Raw genomic sequence first — 15,343 nt, 5'->3', positions numbered from 1 at the left:
AAAGACCTCAAACTTTCAAATTTTTTTTTTTTTTTAAATTTCAGTTGCAAGAAAAAACCTCATACCTGTAGTGTTCTTTTGCATCGTCCAGAGCAAGTTGTCTGAATTCTTCATACATTTTCCTGTTGAAGTGATCTCTCAGGAAAAAGGACCAGAAACGAAAAAGTGTGTTCATTTCCTGGGACTGGCCAATTCCCAACCGTTTCCTCTCTGTAAAGGAAACAAACACAGCCCCAAATTCTTCCTTCTTCAACAGACTATTTTCAAGTGCTTTTTCATTAGTAACACTGACATAAGACCTTCAGGAATTGTAATTCTGAACTTTCAAAAGATATTTTCATTAACATTATTTATGAAGTTTTAAAGTCAACTAATTATCTTCTGTCAAGGACTCAATATTTCTTTTAGCAATGAATATTAATACAGAAAAAGTTGCTAGAAAATGTCAAGGATTTTGAGGGTATTTTTTTTTTTGTCAGGGAATTTGAAGTTTAATAGAAAGTATCATAAAATAAAAGCACCATTTTTCCCCAAGAAAAATGACAGATCAAGAACAATATGGAGAAAACTGCTATAAGGTGACAACTGATTATTTCTTGCTAAAAAGTTAGGAAGTACACCAAGTGGCCTACCTGTTAGACACCTTCGATGATACTTATGGTACACCTGTTGTGTAAAGCCATTTTCCTTTAACAGTTCATGAGAAGGATGCTGAAATTTTGGAAGAGAATTTGGAGTACAACCATAACCTCCTGCAAGTGCAGCTCCTTCTGAAGGTGAAGCACTGGAACTGCTGCAAAAGAAACATTTCTGTTTCACAGACAGTGCTTTTCCACAGAATCAGCTTTCAACCTTTCAGCTGTATACAAGCACTGTCAGTACAGTATGATCACCCGACAAAAACTGTGATGTGTCTTGGATTCCCAGTCATCCCTGTTTTCGGGTGCACATCTACTTCTGTGCTATTATCTTTGAAAAGTTTTTGATGATGCTAACTAAGCATTAATATAATACATGGTATTAAATGACCGCTTAAAGGCAAACAGAGTCACTGACCGTCAATGAGCATCAGTACTTCAGGTAACATTAATGAGATTATATCACGGATCAGCAAAGAACAGAATGAGAATCCGCTAATTAGTTCACTTCTGCATGGCTCTCCTTCTGAATTCTAGGTTTGTCTCTAGTCCCCATTTACCTTTCTTCCATCACTCACTTTTGCTTCCACCGCGTGTAGAAATTCTCGTTTAATCGCAGCCTATTTCTGCACTGGAGATGAGAACTAATGATGCTACAAAAAGAAATTTTAAAAACCAACCAACCAACCCTTACCTCACAGAGGAAGTTCTTGGCCTATGGTCTCTGGAATCCATCACCCAACCGACATGGCATTCTAAGGGAGGATTTGTACTGTGCCGTGTTTTTCTTTTTCTTGGAGCCTAAGGAGGAAAATGAAACATTTACTTTCACAATTTGATTTCACTCATTTTATCCTCCCAAAACAGCATGCTGCCCATTTGATATTGTATCTAACCAAATATAAAATCACAATGCTCCACCTTCATAACCTGAAGCTTATTCTTATGTAACAAATTTAAAACCTTTAGATGTTACATTTCTTCATCATGGACTTTTAAGAAATGTTACAGAGAAAAATCAGGAACCATTTTGTAGAAATAAACATTTGTGAAGAAAAACAGTTATCAAGTACAATTGTTTCATTTTTGCCTTGACATTCTTATAAATTACATTACACGCATGAATTTTATAGGCTTTCCATACATTTTAAATGATATTAAGCCTTTCCATTTACCTTCACATCAATGGATTGTGCTTCTTTAACAACGGGGTAGAACCTGGGTGTTTTGTTGGGATCCTGTAGCCTCGGGGTGCGAGGTGTTCGTGGGGTGAAACCAGGGTGAACTCGGGGAGATTCTGGAACTACAGTTGGCAGTGACCGAGTCACTGTTGCTGCTGGTAGTGCTTCAGTACTGAAGAAATTACAAACTGGTTCCTCTGCTAAATCAGCAAAAAGGAAAAAAATACTTTATTTTCAAAAGAAAATTGAGCTTTGAAATCTTAAGCTCCTCTAAATACCTAAGATCTTAAAGGCATGATTTACTTCAAGTGAACTACATCATCCCCAAAAGGATAATTGAAATAACAAAAAAGCACTTGGTGCAGAAGCAGTACTGACTGACTGCTCAAAGCGATAGAATAAACATTTCAAACACATCTTCTCTATAAAATTTATATCCTCTCTTTTCTGCTTGTTTTTCTGTATTTACAATGGCAAAATAAACAAGTGTAAACACATTCTTGCTTTTTGGTTAGGTGGTTTTCTTCAACTACTTTAAAGATATTAGCATGTACCCCAGTAAATGTTAGTAAGATCAGAATTACCCTAAAATGTAACATTTGGACATTGCGACTTCTTGATAAAGTTGTGATATGAGTAGAAAATTCTTCCCACTTCCTTCTATTTTCATTTCCCAGAAAAATACCAATCTAGAACATCTTTCACCTCCGTAACTATTATGTAACACAGTGTAGACAGCAAGTTACCATATAGCATGGCTAGGTGCTTTTTGCGTAACAACGGAACAGAATGCTACCTATAGATGATCATACATGTCCTGAGAAGTACTGCTAGTATCAGCTTCTTCTAACACAATGGAAACTTCCAATACTGATGAAGAACTGACAATTGGAAAAATCGGCAAAGAAAAATTCTCTCAGACTGCCGACTGAACAAAATATAAAACGTTACACAAGCAGAAAAAGTTAAAATACGTGCTTCGTTATAGAGATTCTAAAATAGAAATACCTGTGTTACATTACTTACCCTTCTGTAACTCTGAAGAATCCAGAGGAATTTCTTGGGACTGATCAGCAATCAGTTCTGGTGCAAGATTATCAAATTCTTCCTTACCAACGAGATTTAGCTTCCTGAAGTTCTCAACCTCTTGCTGAATTAGAGAAAACAAAAAGTGTAAACACAAACCACAATGGCCATCATCTTGAGGAAAGAGTGAATATCCTAAGAGAAAATCAGCAACCTAGAATTCACACACAGCTAAACTCACACAAGCCAGTACAGATGTGGTTAAATGTAAATGGGAGTTCCTAGTTGACATGAACAACACAACCAACACTGTATTTTCTGCAAGAAAATGTTAGGCCACCAAATGGGCACACAGAGGCCAATGGGGCCACGCTCAAGATTTTTAACAGGGTAAGAAACAGAAACAACTGAGATCCTATCTCTTGCCAAAACCAAAGCAGTCTGTCTTCTGCAGCAAGTCTGACAAGAAAATCAACTTAGGGGGGCAGGAGATGATCTGCTCCCTTCTTCAGGCTACATACAAAGAAATGCCAGTGTTGTAAATGAAACGGCAGCACCTCAAAGCACTCATGATCCTGCTCAACTGAAGGTAGTGTGGCACGCATGCATGAAATATAAGAAAAAAAACCTCATTTAGGTTATGGCCAAGAACATCACAACAACAAGAAATTATTTTGTATCCCTGTCTGCCATTTCTGAGTGTCTTGTTCCAGTCTGTTGATTTTCTTGGACCACTTTCTTCGTAATAAAAATTGCATATTCTGAATCCCACCTTAATTTCCTGCTTTTATTCTCAACATTCATTTCTAACTCTGTCAACTCCCTTTTGTACCCACATGCTTCATTCCCTTAAGTTATTTTCACCCTTTTCCTCCTTCCCATATAACACACATTTGTCCTTACCAACAGGTAAAGCTCCTATTGATACAGCAGCACTGCCTACAGATAAACCACTCACTGGGCTCGCTTTCACAAAAAGTGGATTCTTAATAAACCAAAATCAGTAAGTGACAGGACAGTGGTGTTCCCAGTTTACCTCAGCCTATGAAGTGCTGGAGTTTAACACATCTGTAATTTTATAGCTATTTACTGTATGAAAATAAATCAGTAGAAAAAAAATCACAAAACTAACAAGCTCCTTCTGAAGTTTTGAAAGCCTAAATGACAGGGGCCTCAAATACAAGCTAGGAAATAAAAGGGTTGCTATAATAAAATGAGGCGTGCAATTTGCTCACACAGCTGCACATTCTTACAAGTGGCAAGATAAACAAACCTCTAAATAAACTACTTAAAAATGACTATAATGTCCTCCTCTCTATCTTACATAAAAAATACGTCCTTATACTGCCTCTATACTCGGGGTTTGAAAGTGCTTTTTATGAAACAAGCTATGTATAGAAGAAGAAAACAGTGGAAAAGTTGAACCATCTCCAAAACATTAAAAATTGTTCTACAAAATATCCATTCTGCGCTCCTGGTCAAATCTCTGACAAAAGAAAATTTTGCTTTCAACTGTCTACATCATCATGAAAATAAATATAATTTACATTTCTATTGAATTCAACTGTCAACTTTCTTTCAAAAATGTGTGTCATATCACAGAATGGCCTGGGTTGAAAAGGACTACAATGATCATCCAGTTTCAACCCCCCAGCTATGTGCAGGGTCGCCAACCAGCAGACCAGGCTGCCCAGAGCCACATCCAGCCTGGCCTTCAATGCCTCCAGGGATGGGGCATCCACAGCCTCTCTGGGCAACGTGTTCCAGTGTGTCACCACCCTCTGTGTAAAAAAATTCCTCCTAATATCTAATCTAAACCTCCTCTGTCTTAGTTTAAAACCATTCCTGCTTATCCTATCACTATCCACTCTCGTAAACAGTTGTTCTCCCTCCTGTTCATAAGCTCCCTTCAAATATTGAAAGGCCAATAGTTCAGTTGTGTATCAGATAGCCAAAATAATTTTAGCTCTTTTCACACAGGCATTGTTTTAAGGTTAAAAAAAAAAAAAAAAAGAAAGAAAGAAAGAAAGAAAAAAGAATTACCATTACTGTAGTGTCATTTTCACTCTGCACTGTCCACAAATCCTGTTCATAGTAGTATAAGCCATCATTAATAACTTTAGCAAGTTCTGATGTTATTTTTCCATGACACAAATGGTTGCCAGCACGACCTTCACCGGGATGTTTTCTCATATATGGTGGTGTCTGTGTTACTATCAAAATCTTGTTTACGTCCTGATCATCAATTTCATAATCTGAACTGCTATCTGACCAATCAGTGAATTTATTCTTATGACCCTGAATTTGTTCCATCTCTTCATCAAACAAAAAGTCAAGTTCTTCTTGTTCTTGTTCCTCTGAAGGTGGGGGTGGCTGTTGTTGGCCTGATACTTGATCAGGTATAGGAACGCATTCCTAAATAAGAAAAGGTGATGCATTTTATACTTTAAATAGATAATGATCATCGAAATAGAAGACAAATAGAGCACGACTGAACACTTTCAATAATGTACATACAGAATTAGAAATAACACAGCCACTTTAAGATATTTGTCAATCTGACAAGCATAATGAGTTTTTAGAATAATTCTCATAGCACAACAGCTTTTCAATAATGCACATGTACAACTGTCCATCAGCAGAAAAAAAAAAATTACATTTCATTTTACTGAGCTTTGGATCAGGATTTGAAATGCACTTGGTTATTCTAAGTCTCGATAAGGTAAGTGGTGCCCACACTAACAGTTTTACATAATCAAGTATCACATATATTGAAGTGGGGGGAAAAAAAAACAAAAACAACAACTGTTTCATACTAAAGTGAGAAGGTTTTACATTTTCTTATTTAAATAAAGTTCTTTCTCATTTTACCTTTACTCTGACAGTGGATGCATGATGCCTGTTCTTCACTTCTATCCAAGGTTCAGAGTCCAAATCAGGCAAACTTGTAGACAATCCTTTAGATATTGTCTGAAAAGTACTTGTTTCAGTGTTTTCCTTCAGACTCAACAAGCTTCCCATTCCTGGAGAACTTGGTGCAGACTCTAGCATTGAAAAACAGTAGTTCAGTTCCTGTTGTGTTGTTTCTTGTTTGCTTGGTTGTTTTTTTTTTTGCACATTGGACTTTCCCTTAACCTCAGCTACTACTTGCTACCTCTGTGGTTCAAGTTAGCATTGATTAGCAGAATTTCTTTTCATTTTAAGAGATTTTCATAGTATTTTAGGAAAATACTAATTTATCAGCTTACTTAAGTTAGAAATATATAACAGACTCAGAGCAATCATCTATTATTCAGAAAACAATTCATTTATCAGGGATATGCTTTCTCTACACCAGACGCCAGCTCTCCGGATGGCTGCCTAACTCAGTCTTCATTCTTTCCATTTACTTTGAGCCAACATTTTAGCAAAAGATTTACTTGCCAAACACTGTTTGCAAGCAAAGCAATCTCCATATTAATAGTGTGAATGAAATACCCATCCAAAACTAGGGTACACAAAATGCAGTTAACATTCAGCTAGTATTAAAATGAAGTAGATTTTACGACTATCTTAAGACTACTACTGCTTCTGCTATTGCTAATAAAAAAGGACTCCAGGCCTTTATACCTTCTTCTGGAGACTGGTCACAACTATAACACACAGAAGACATTTTTATCTACTTAATATTAGCCATATTAGTCACAACCGCAGGCATATCAGTTGAATAGACCATTACCAAATGCACAATTTCTATTATGAAAATAGTATCAAGAGGCAAATTTCCTCAGCTAGACAGATAGCTCCAAACTTAAGTTTCTATTAAAGAAATCCTTTACCAGTATGTGAGCCATAGGCTTGGCCTGGTATGAATTCTGGACAATTGATGAGCTGAGAAAAGTCAGTCGTTGACAGATTACAGGAAGGTGGACCTGGAATTGGCCACTTTTCTGGATCAACCCTTTTTCTTATCCTCTGATCCACAGTTTCAACTTCTGTACTGTCCTTTAGGGCCTGTTGGACAAGCACATTATAGCTTAAGAAAACATTTCATATCCAGTACCTTCTTTATGCTCATGGAAAACAGTCATCTCTTTTTATAGTACTTAAAAAGGGAATTCAAGCTTTTTGTACTTGTTCATCATAATGACTGTCTGTTCTTTCTTCTTCCAGTGCAAACAATCTTTTCCACTTTCAAGGATAACCATTTATCATCTTTTTTAATTTCATCAAATATCACTTCCTTCCTCCCCCCAATCTGCAACCCTTTCCCCGTGAGAGGGCATCAAACCAGCTCCTCCCTAACTCTTCTATCCACTCTTCTAGTTCCCCAGAATTAACTCCATGCATTTTCTTCTTAATTTTAAGCATAGCTAACAGGCAGTACAGAATCAGAGTGGTCAAGACTGGAAAGGACCTCTCAAGATTGTCTAGACCCTCTATTCAAGCAGGATCAGCCATTTTTAGTTGTGTTTGAGCACCTTCAAGGATAGATATGGCACAATCTCTCTGGGCAATTTATAACAGTGTTCAACCATTCCCACAGTAAGATAGAAAGAAAAAAAAGTGAATAAAATCACAAGCTAACAAATTGCAAATATTTTTCCTTTCTGACGTTAGCATGAAGACTGATACAGAGAGTAAGACCCAGAGAAATTCTGTAAAAGAATTACCAAAGATCAGTGGGTGCAGAAATTTGCCCTTTATTGGAACAATGAGTTGTTCCCCAGCCAGTTACGTACACATAAGGACTTCTAGTCTATTAAGCAGACTTGTATTTCCGAAGTAAGGGAACCCGTATCTTAATTACAAAAGATGCTCAGACTATCTTCTAGTTAAGAAGGAAATAGTATCATTTATGGGGTAAATAATTTTTTTTTTCTTTAACTAACTAGACTTCAGAGAGAAGACTGGGTATAAGATCTAACATACTCCTAGACAACAAATCCAGGAATGATCTGATAACAGTATGCTGGAACTTCCCTTGAAGGTGATCATTTTCTGGAGGAAGATCCATTGGAGGGGGGAATGCAGGATAGTGCAGCCCTGTGACAGAAGCTGCTTCCATTAAATGCAACTTCAGGTACAAGTGAAACCAATTATTACCCTCAGGAGAAGCATGAATTCAGCTAATTAAAGGAAAAACTGCTATGAAAGTTTAGTTCAAGTACATTAACATTATTTTCACTTTCATTTTCCAGCCTAGGTCTCTGTAAACACTCGCACTGCGCTGCTTACTTTAGATCTTACGAAAGAATGCTTCCAGTTTCCCTTAGGCTGTCTTATTTAAATGTGATTTAAGGTAACTATGTAACAGCAAAGCACTCCTTAGACTAGCAACACACCAAAAAGGCTCCTCCCAGACATCCTCAGTAGCATCCAAAACATACCACATTGAGACCCTATTTTGTCTGCAGACACTAAGTAGAAAACTAGCAATAAAGGATTTGGAGAGACCATAGAGAGCTGTGAAACAGTAAGGTACTGCAGTTCTGTTAAAAGAATAACCTATAGTCCTAGAGATCCTCTACTACAGTCATCAATTCTGTTTTGATGATGAGGCTCATGTATCAGTAAGCTGCTGAAGTACTGGACAGTCTCAGAGCCACATGAAAAGGACAACATCTCAAGTATGCACATATCCCTGCTTCTGGTCAGATCAGCAATATGCTGCAGGAGGTTTCTGTGCTAGAAGCAGAAAAACTTCTCCCTGTAGCAGCAGCACGACAATCATCAGCTTAAGGACTGGACAATACATTTAATGACAAGGTCAGCAGAGAGCTGACATTCATCTTATGAGAGTCAATGGAAATAAAATAGGAGCTAAACAGCAAGTGGATTCTGTAGAACAATTTCCATTTTCTTGCTTGCTGGCAGCATTTACAATTTAGGCAAGCCTGCTATTGGAAAAGTATCTCTGGACCTGAGGAAAATTATTGCCAGAGAAGGATTCAACATCATTCAGGAACACACTGTTAAGATCACTTCAGCTTGGCCAAGTGTGTTATGCCGTAATTTAAACAGATACCCATTTTAGCCATCTAAAAAAAAAATTCATCTGGAAGAGACAGGCATAAAGATCTGTTCCCTTTCAGAAATCTTAACGCAAAGTGTTCTTATTTTAGTGGAAAAGTAATTTGGCAGCCCAGTTCTCCCACTCAGACTGAAGGCATAAGAACTGCTCTCCCTAAAAATCTTGTAAGCTATTAGAAATATCTGGTACACCTTGGCAATAGACACTGACCAAACAATAGGATTTGTGCTAACATCCTGAAGATTTTGTCAATCTAACAGTTGCCCTAAATTACAGTAGTGGCAGGTTCAGTGAAAACCCAATCTGGACTACTGAATACTCAAATAAACTCTGCAACTCTTTTTGCTCTAAAAAAGAAACACAGCAAAGCATGTTTTCCACTCTCACTCCGCACACGCAGATGTGGTTCTCTTGACAGTGCTCACATGGAGGTCTGTGATGTGAAACCTTCATAATCTATAGTTGGTTTTATTTGTTTTAAAATACCTGTCAGGGTATTTCTGCAACTATCCAACTCACACTCTAAATACACGATGATTAGCTTGCAAAGGAATCATCAAAAGTTTCTTCAAAGTACCTGCCTATACTAAGAACACCTACGTGCCATGTTTCAAGCTCTCAAAACACAGAATCCTCAAAGAAATAACAGAAGATGACTGACTCTGCAAAAGAGAGACTTGCAAGTAGGCTTTAGTAGGCTTAATATGCTTCTTAGGTTTTGGCAATATTACAACTTCTCAGCACCAGATAACATCCCCTTTACATTTCCTCCTTTCGTTTTCTTAAAAGAATGACCTTGGAATGACTACATGTTTTGCTATGTACAAGCACTCTGTTGTATACAGCAGCAAGGAGTTCCTATATTATACGCACATGAGAACACCTCGTGTGGGTGTTAAAGACCACATTTCTCTCAGCTTCTGATTCAAAACAGGATACTGAAAGTACAGAAGTGAGTAGGATTCTGACAAGAAAAACAAAGTAAGCTTAATCTAATGCACTAAATTACTGACCCTATAAGAATCTTGGATATAATTCTTCAGTTTGTCTACAGACGTAGAGATGCCTGCTCCTTTCATCTAATTGCTGCCCTTCATCATCTCCCCTTTCTGTAGCCTCACTCTCAGAATGTTTACAAACTGCAGAAGAAAACATTTTCTGCAGCATCCAACCCTCAGTTCCAATGGGACTGTGCAAAAATCCATAAAAAAAAAAAAGAACAAAAAGCATCAAAACTGTCTACACAAATGCTTCTGAATTATTTTACCTCCAAAATGAGTGTAGCATTTGTAGTCAGAGCTTGCACCCTGTGGAAGCTAGCAATCAATGAAATAGGCAGAAATCCTTGTCGGTCCATCTTTCTCCTCATAAAGAAGTCTCTTTCCAAGTTTTCTGTGCTGAAATAATACTCACTGGACAGAGAAACAAAAAAAGATGCAAATATGAGCCTATTATAACAGAGTAAATCCTGAAACAGTAGCCAAAATATTCCTTGGTAAAGTCTTCCATTAAAAAATAGAGAGTAGTTTGTAATCAACAACATCGTTTTTTCAACAGGTATATTGTTGCAAATAAAACTTCCAGAACAGCATGCATGCATCTCCATCATCTTAGGAATGACTTATGATCCAGTACAGCACACAGGAATACACACCAAAGCCTTCTTACAACCTTTGCATGAACTGTGTGTGGAAAGATTCTGTTCAGTTTTTCTTTCACCCATCCCTCTTTATTACTTACATGAACATACAGAAACAACATTCTCTTAGCCTCCATATAAGATGAAGGACAATTATGCTTACATCTTATTTTCTGTTCAGCAGTGCCAGTGCAACCTCATCCTGAACTGTCTCCTTTCCCAGTTTCCAGTACATTAGAAGGTTTAAGTGTCCTATCTGAGTGCTGAGGTATGTACATGCACTCTGAACCACTACTTGAAGCATGCTTGTGGGAAGATGAGAACACCAAACCAGTAATCGTGTATTTTTCATGAAATTATACCAAACAGCACAACAGATCATGGAGAAAGGTAGAGGCTAAATGAATAAATGATACTTAGTTAAAAAGGAGAAGATGGACAAGGACCATTTCATGAATCTGACAATGCTACAGAACAAGAGAGACAAGCAACAAAGAAGTTGCAGAAAGACAACATCTTAAACAATGAAGTCACTGTATGAAACGATTAGGATGTCAAGATCTTTTATACTTAGTGATGAGAAAAAGCAGAGAATTGAAATCATGATCAGACATACAAAGCATGGGAATAAGAAAATAACCTATGGAAGAGAACGGAAAAAAAAAATTGTGACTAAAATCTAAGCCTTTAACAGGGTTTGCACATAATTCCATATTTTAGCATACTACATCCAAGGAATACTACTGCTCATCAGGTTCAGGAAAAAATAAGCAGTGAAATGTTTATTCTGTGACTTAAATAGAGGGAGTGCAAAATAAAACAAAAAAAAAAAAGCATTAAAATGCTGAGGAAAAAACACACATGCAAATATAAAGTCTAATTCCAACAATGAATAAAATGCTACACATCTCCACTGAAGCTGGCTCAAGGCTAGAGTCACCAAAAGGAGTGGATCGCGATGCCATCAGTGAACCAAAGTGAGGATTGACACCATTTCTTTCTAAAACTTGTGGTGGCTAAAAAATTTTTAAAGCAAAAGCCATCTATATGAAACACAAAAGCCTCAAAGTTGGACAGTAAGACATATGACAAATGAGCACGCTGCCATTAAATTGAAACAAACAGCAAAGAGAACATAGCTCCTAGAGAATTAAGCTCTTACTCAGATCTAAGTAAATTGATCGGCAAAGCAATTGTGCACAAAGGTTTCTCTCAAGAATATTCTATTTACTGTGCTCAATCAATGTAATTCTTTTCCCCTAAAAGTCTAGAAGATAGACAAGTACAAAAGTCATGTCAATGTTTTTGTAATGGTACCTTTACAGTCATACAGTAAAGGTAAAAATCTTGTAATGATTCACCTAGTTAAAAATTCCACAAGCAGAAATGGACAGTGACTGAACTTGACTCAAACTGCCTCATTTGATGTCCATCATTCTAGAAAAAGGAATTCGAAAGAACATTAATGATAAACAAAGACAATGCACAAGTTTGTTTAAGTAGAGGGACAAATCTAAACACAAACACACACCCTCCAGCTTCGCTTTTCTTACTTTCCTCAGAATCCTTTTATTTATTCTTGAATCAATATAGACTTGGATACACCTCTGAGCTTTTGTCTGTTTTTAAGAGAACTTGGAGTTCTACTGTATGTTGCACATTGAGGAGTTCCAAGGCACTTAAACTTTCCAGGCTGATTATTTCAGCCCATAATTAAAAGTGGTAATGATATTCTTGTAAGTAATACAAATATTCCTCTTGCACATCAACCTGTTTCTTGGGACAAGCATAAACTGCTTGACAGGAGTGTACTTCTTACTGTAATTACAAATCAACTCAGTTGGACACAGCATCTAACATTTTTCCTTATTAAGCAGGTAAACAGTTATAAAATTCATCAGTACACTACAGAAAACAATTTCCCTTCTCTAATACATCCTCATTTATCTCAGACTCCATAAGGAACTCCAACATCCAACAATTCTGTTCAGCTTTCTTTTGTACATGCTTCCTTCTTTGGCACAATCACTATCACTTTAATATTTTAGAACTCAATTCCAAAAGGCAGACCAAACCATTTCCATGGATGAGTTAATGACACGTAACTGATGAATAAAGTTGGTTTCCCATCATTTTTATGTGATATAAGAAATGTACAATAAAACCACTTTTTTTTTCTTCTTTTTCCTTTTTTTTTTTTTTTTTTTTTAAAGGAGCACAAAAATGGTAAAGTTATATTCTAAACCTACTCAAGAATCTCTCTCTCGTGAAAAGCAAATTCCATAATCCTAGTGCCTTGGGAGACTATATCAGACAAGCAACCAATGGCAATGATTAGCCAGCTATGCTGTCTTTCATGGACACCTGCCAACTTCTTTTTGCTAAAATAAGACACAAATATAACCAGAAGTCAGATGTGACCAATGCTGCAACTGACATTTTTCTCACCAAAGGGGGACATCATCATGTCCTACCTTAGAAGGTCTGGATTCTACACTGCATGCCCAGAAATCTGGCCAACAGTGGAGTGTCTGTGCTCCTCCCTCACTTGTCTGAGGACAGTGCAGGCCGATTATCCTGACATGGGGGTACATGTCCACTGTCAGGTGTCATAGGGGCCTGGTAGCAAGAGTAACAAAAAAGACTGCAATAGAAGTTTTGAAGTTGATAGTCACATGCCAGATACTTTCTGCCCTTAAACAGGCTTTTTTCTTCCTTTTTTTCGTCAACTGTAACAAAAGAAGCAAGAATAAAATAAGCAAGTTGCTTTATGGAATACAAGGGCAATAAACCACCACACAGGCATCACGGGGAAATGCCGTTACAAGTACAGAAGATGAAATATCTGCCAGTGGTGGCAACTGTCTCTTTAAAATGAACTAGTGGTTTCCAGGCCCTTTTGACATGTCTCCTGGTGATAATCAGTCTTCCAGATGGTTTCTCATTCCTAATGGTATACATGAGAAAGTAAACATTTCAGATTACTAGAAAATCAAGTATCATTGCAGAACTACTCTTTCAGTTGAATGTTTCAAGTGAAACACTCTGAAAACATAAAACTAACAAGAACACTCAAAGTGAAATTGAGAGCAAATAAGGGAAACCTGTAGCTGCACCACCCAAGAAGAGCTTTATAAGCAAACAGACCGATGGTACTCAAAAACACAAGCTCAGAGACATCCGTATCTCAATTACATGACAACATAAAAAAGGGCTATGTAGCATAAATAAAGAAGGTATATGAGTTAGAGGCACACTACAGCACAAGATGCAGAACAGCTGCCTTAAAATTCCTCCCCATCGCTCATGTTTTTTCACACCATTTGTGAGTAAGCTCAAACAGACACTGGAAATGGTCAAATCAAAAACAAGTTGAAATGTCTTCATCCCCACCATTTTATGGGTGATAACTCATTCCAAACAGTGTTTAATCCCTTTCTTAAACGATCTTTCAAAATATCTGCATACTAAACAATCTACTTACATTTGACGTTTTATATATTCTTTCAGAAGAACTTCATCCACAGAATACATCTGCACTCCTGTTCCATCATCGTAGTAATACATCATACTAGAGTTAAGCTCAGGTTGAAATGCTTGGTCAGTTATTTCACCATACAGTTCTTGATAACCAACTGAATAGTCAAAGTTCCCTTCAAAATGCAGGTGAAAATAAAAATTAACTCAATTAAGCCTGGTATAGACAAATTTTAAGACATAAACATGATACACTCGCTACCTCATGATTGGCTTTCAACATCTGATTTAAAACAAACAAAAATCCCACAAACTACTTGAAAATATGAAGCTACAGGATATGTATCTTGAGATAACCCTGACTTCATATGAAAACATCAACATTATAAACATAGTTTAAAAAACAGACGCCACTCATCTATTTCTTTGCATACTTCTAGGGTTTCCTCTGCTTCGTCCTCTTCCTTTGCCTCTTCCTCTTCCTCTGCCTCTGGAGAATTCTCGAACACTGCCACCCTCACTTCTTACACTGCACACTTCATCATGATCATCTCTCTTTTCTCTATCACGATGCCAATCTTTAAAAGAAAAAGTATCATACAATCATAATTAAACATCACAGTACAATTAATTAGTCTCTGATTCATTCCTAGATATTAACCTTAAAAAACAGCACAGAAAAGCACTCTTTTTGGATACTCTGAAATGTTGAAGGAAATGAAACTGCTGAAGAAAGGTTTGTGTAGCAGTGCCTAAGCGTGAGTGGGTAGAAGCTGCTAGCAATAAGGAGTAAACGAGCTGACTGGCAGTCAATCTCAAATGCTTCCGAAGCAACTGGACACTCATGCCAACTCAGGGACCACAATATATGCGATAAGTCTAGGATGGGAATGCATCATCATGCCATTCTCCTTCAAGGCATGGTAATACTCTCTGCTCCCGTGGACAACTCCCAGTAGTTAGTTACAGGAAGCTGCACAGGGCTGCTAGCTCTTGATAATTCTGCTCTGGGAAAGATTTCCAAGGCTCTCTGGAACCTCCCTTTTGTTCCCAGAAACAGCCATTTACCACTCCCCTGACTCAGCCTTTTAAACATCAATATTTTATTCTCTACTGATGTTCCCCTAAATGGAGCTTTTAACTTAAGAATCCCTTTTTGATAACACAAGTAAATCTAAGCTCTGTAAAATCATCCCCATATTCCAGGGAACTCCTTTGTTGGAAGAATAGCTGGGTGTACAAACCCCATCTAATGTCACTGAGATCTGCTAACTTCAACATAGGGCTGGCTAAAGACATGTTTTTTTGTTCCTATTAGAAATCCCACTTTACTAGCAATTATCTTTAAGAAACCCTGCAACAAAATCTG

The 15,343-nt window shown here is 37.3% G+C and overlaps 1 protein-coding gene across 2 annotated transcripts in view; it reads right to left on the bottom strand.

Moving 5' to 3' along the window:
* Positions 1-15,343, bottom strand: part of LARP1B (La ribonucleoprotein 1B) — a 34,035-nt gene that overhangs the window by 3,388 nt on the left and 15,304 nt on the right. The window contains exons 6-16 of one of the 2 annotated variants that reach the window (XM_031607450.2): positions 14,409-14,552; positions 13,982-14,150; positions 10,126-10,270; positions 6,664-6,838; positions 5,717-5,889; positions 4,889-5,260; positions 2,846-2,969; positions 1,814-2,019; positions 1,333-1,439; positions 633-793; positions 66-210 (exon numbers count right to left, since the gene is read on the bottom strand). In XM_031607450.2, coding sequence (XP_031463310.2) covers positions 66-210; positions 633-793; positions 1,333-1,439; positions 1,814-2,019; positions 2,846-2,969; positions 4,889-5,260; positions 5,717-5,889; positions 6,664-6,838; positions 10,126-10,270; positions 13,982-14,150; positions 14,409-14,552 — 1,921 coding nt within the window. Of the gene's footprint in view, positions 1-65; positions 211-632; positions 794-1,332; positions 1,440-1,813; positions 2,020-2,845; positions 2,970-4,888; positions 5,261-5,716; positions 5,890-6,663; positions 6,839-10,125; positions 10,271-12,971; positions 13,111-13,981; positions 14,151-14,408; positions 14,553-15,343 lie in introns of those variants that run through there. The other variant, XM_031607451.2, reaches the window with a different exon arrangement.

The sequence above is a fragment of the Phasianus colchicus genome, chromosome 4, assembly GCF_987193195.1.
Source record: "Phasianus colchicus chromosome 4, bPhaCol1.hap1.1, whole genome shotgun sequence".
NCBI classification, from domain to species: domain Eukaryota; kingdom Metazoa; phylum Chordata; class Aves; order Galliformes; family Phasianidae; genus Phasianus; species Phasianus colchicus.
The sequence above is the reverse complement of the archived record's forward strand: the minus strand, read 5'-3'. Positions and strand labels throughout refer to the sequence as shown.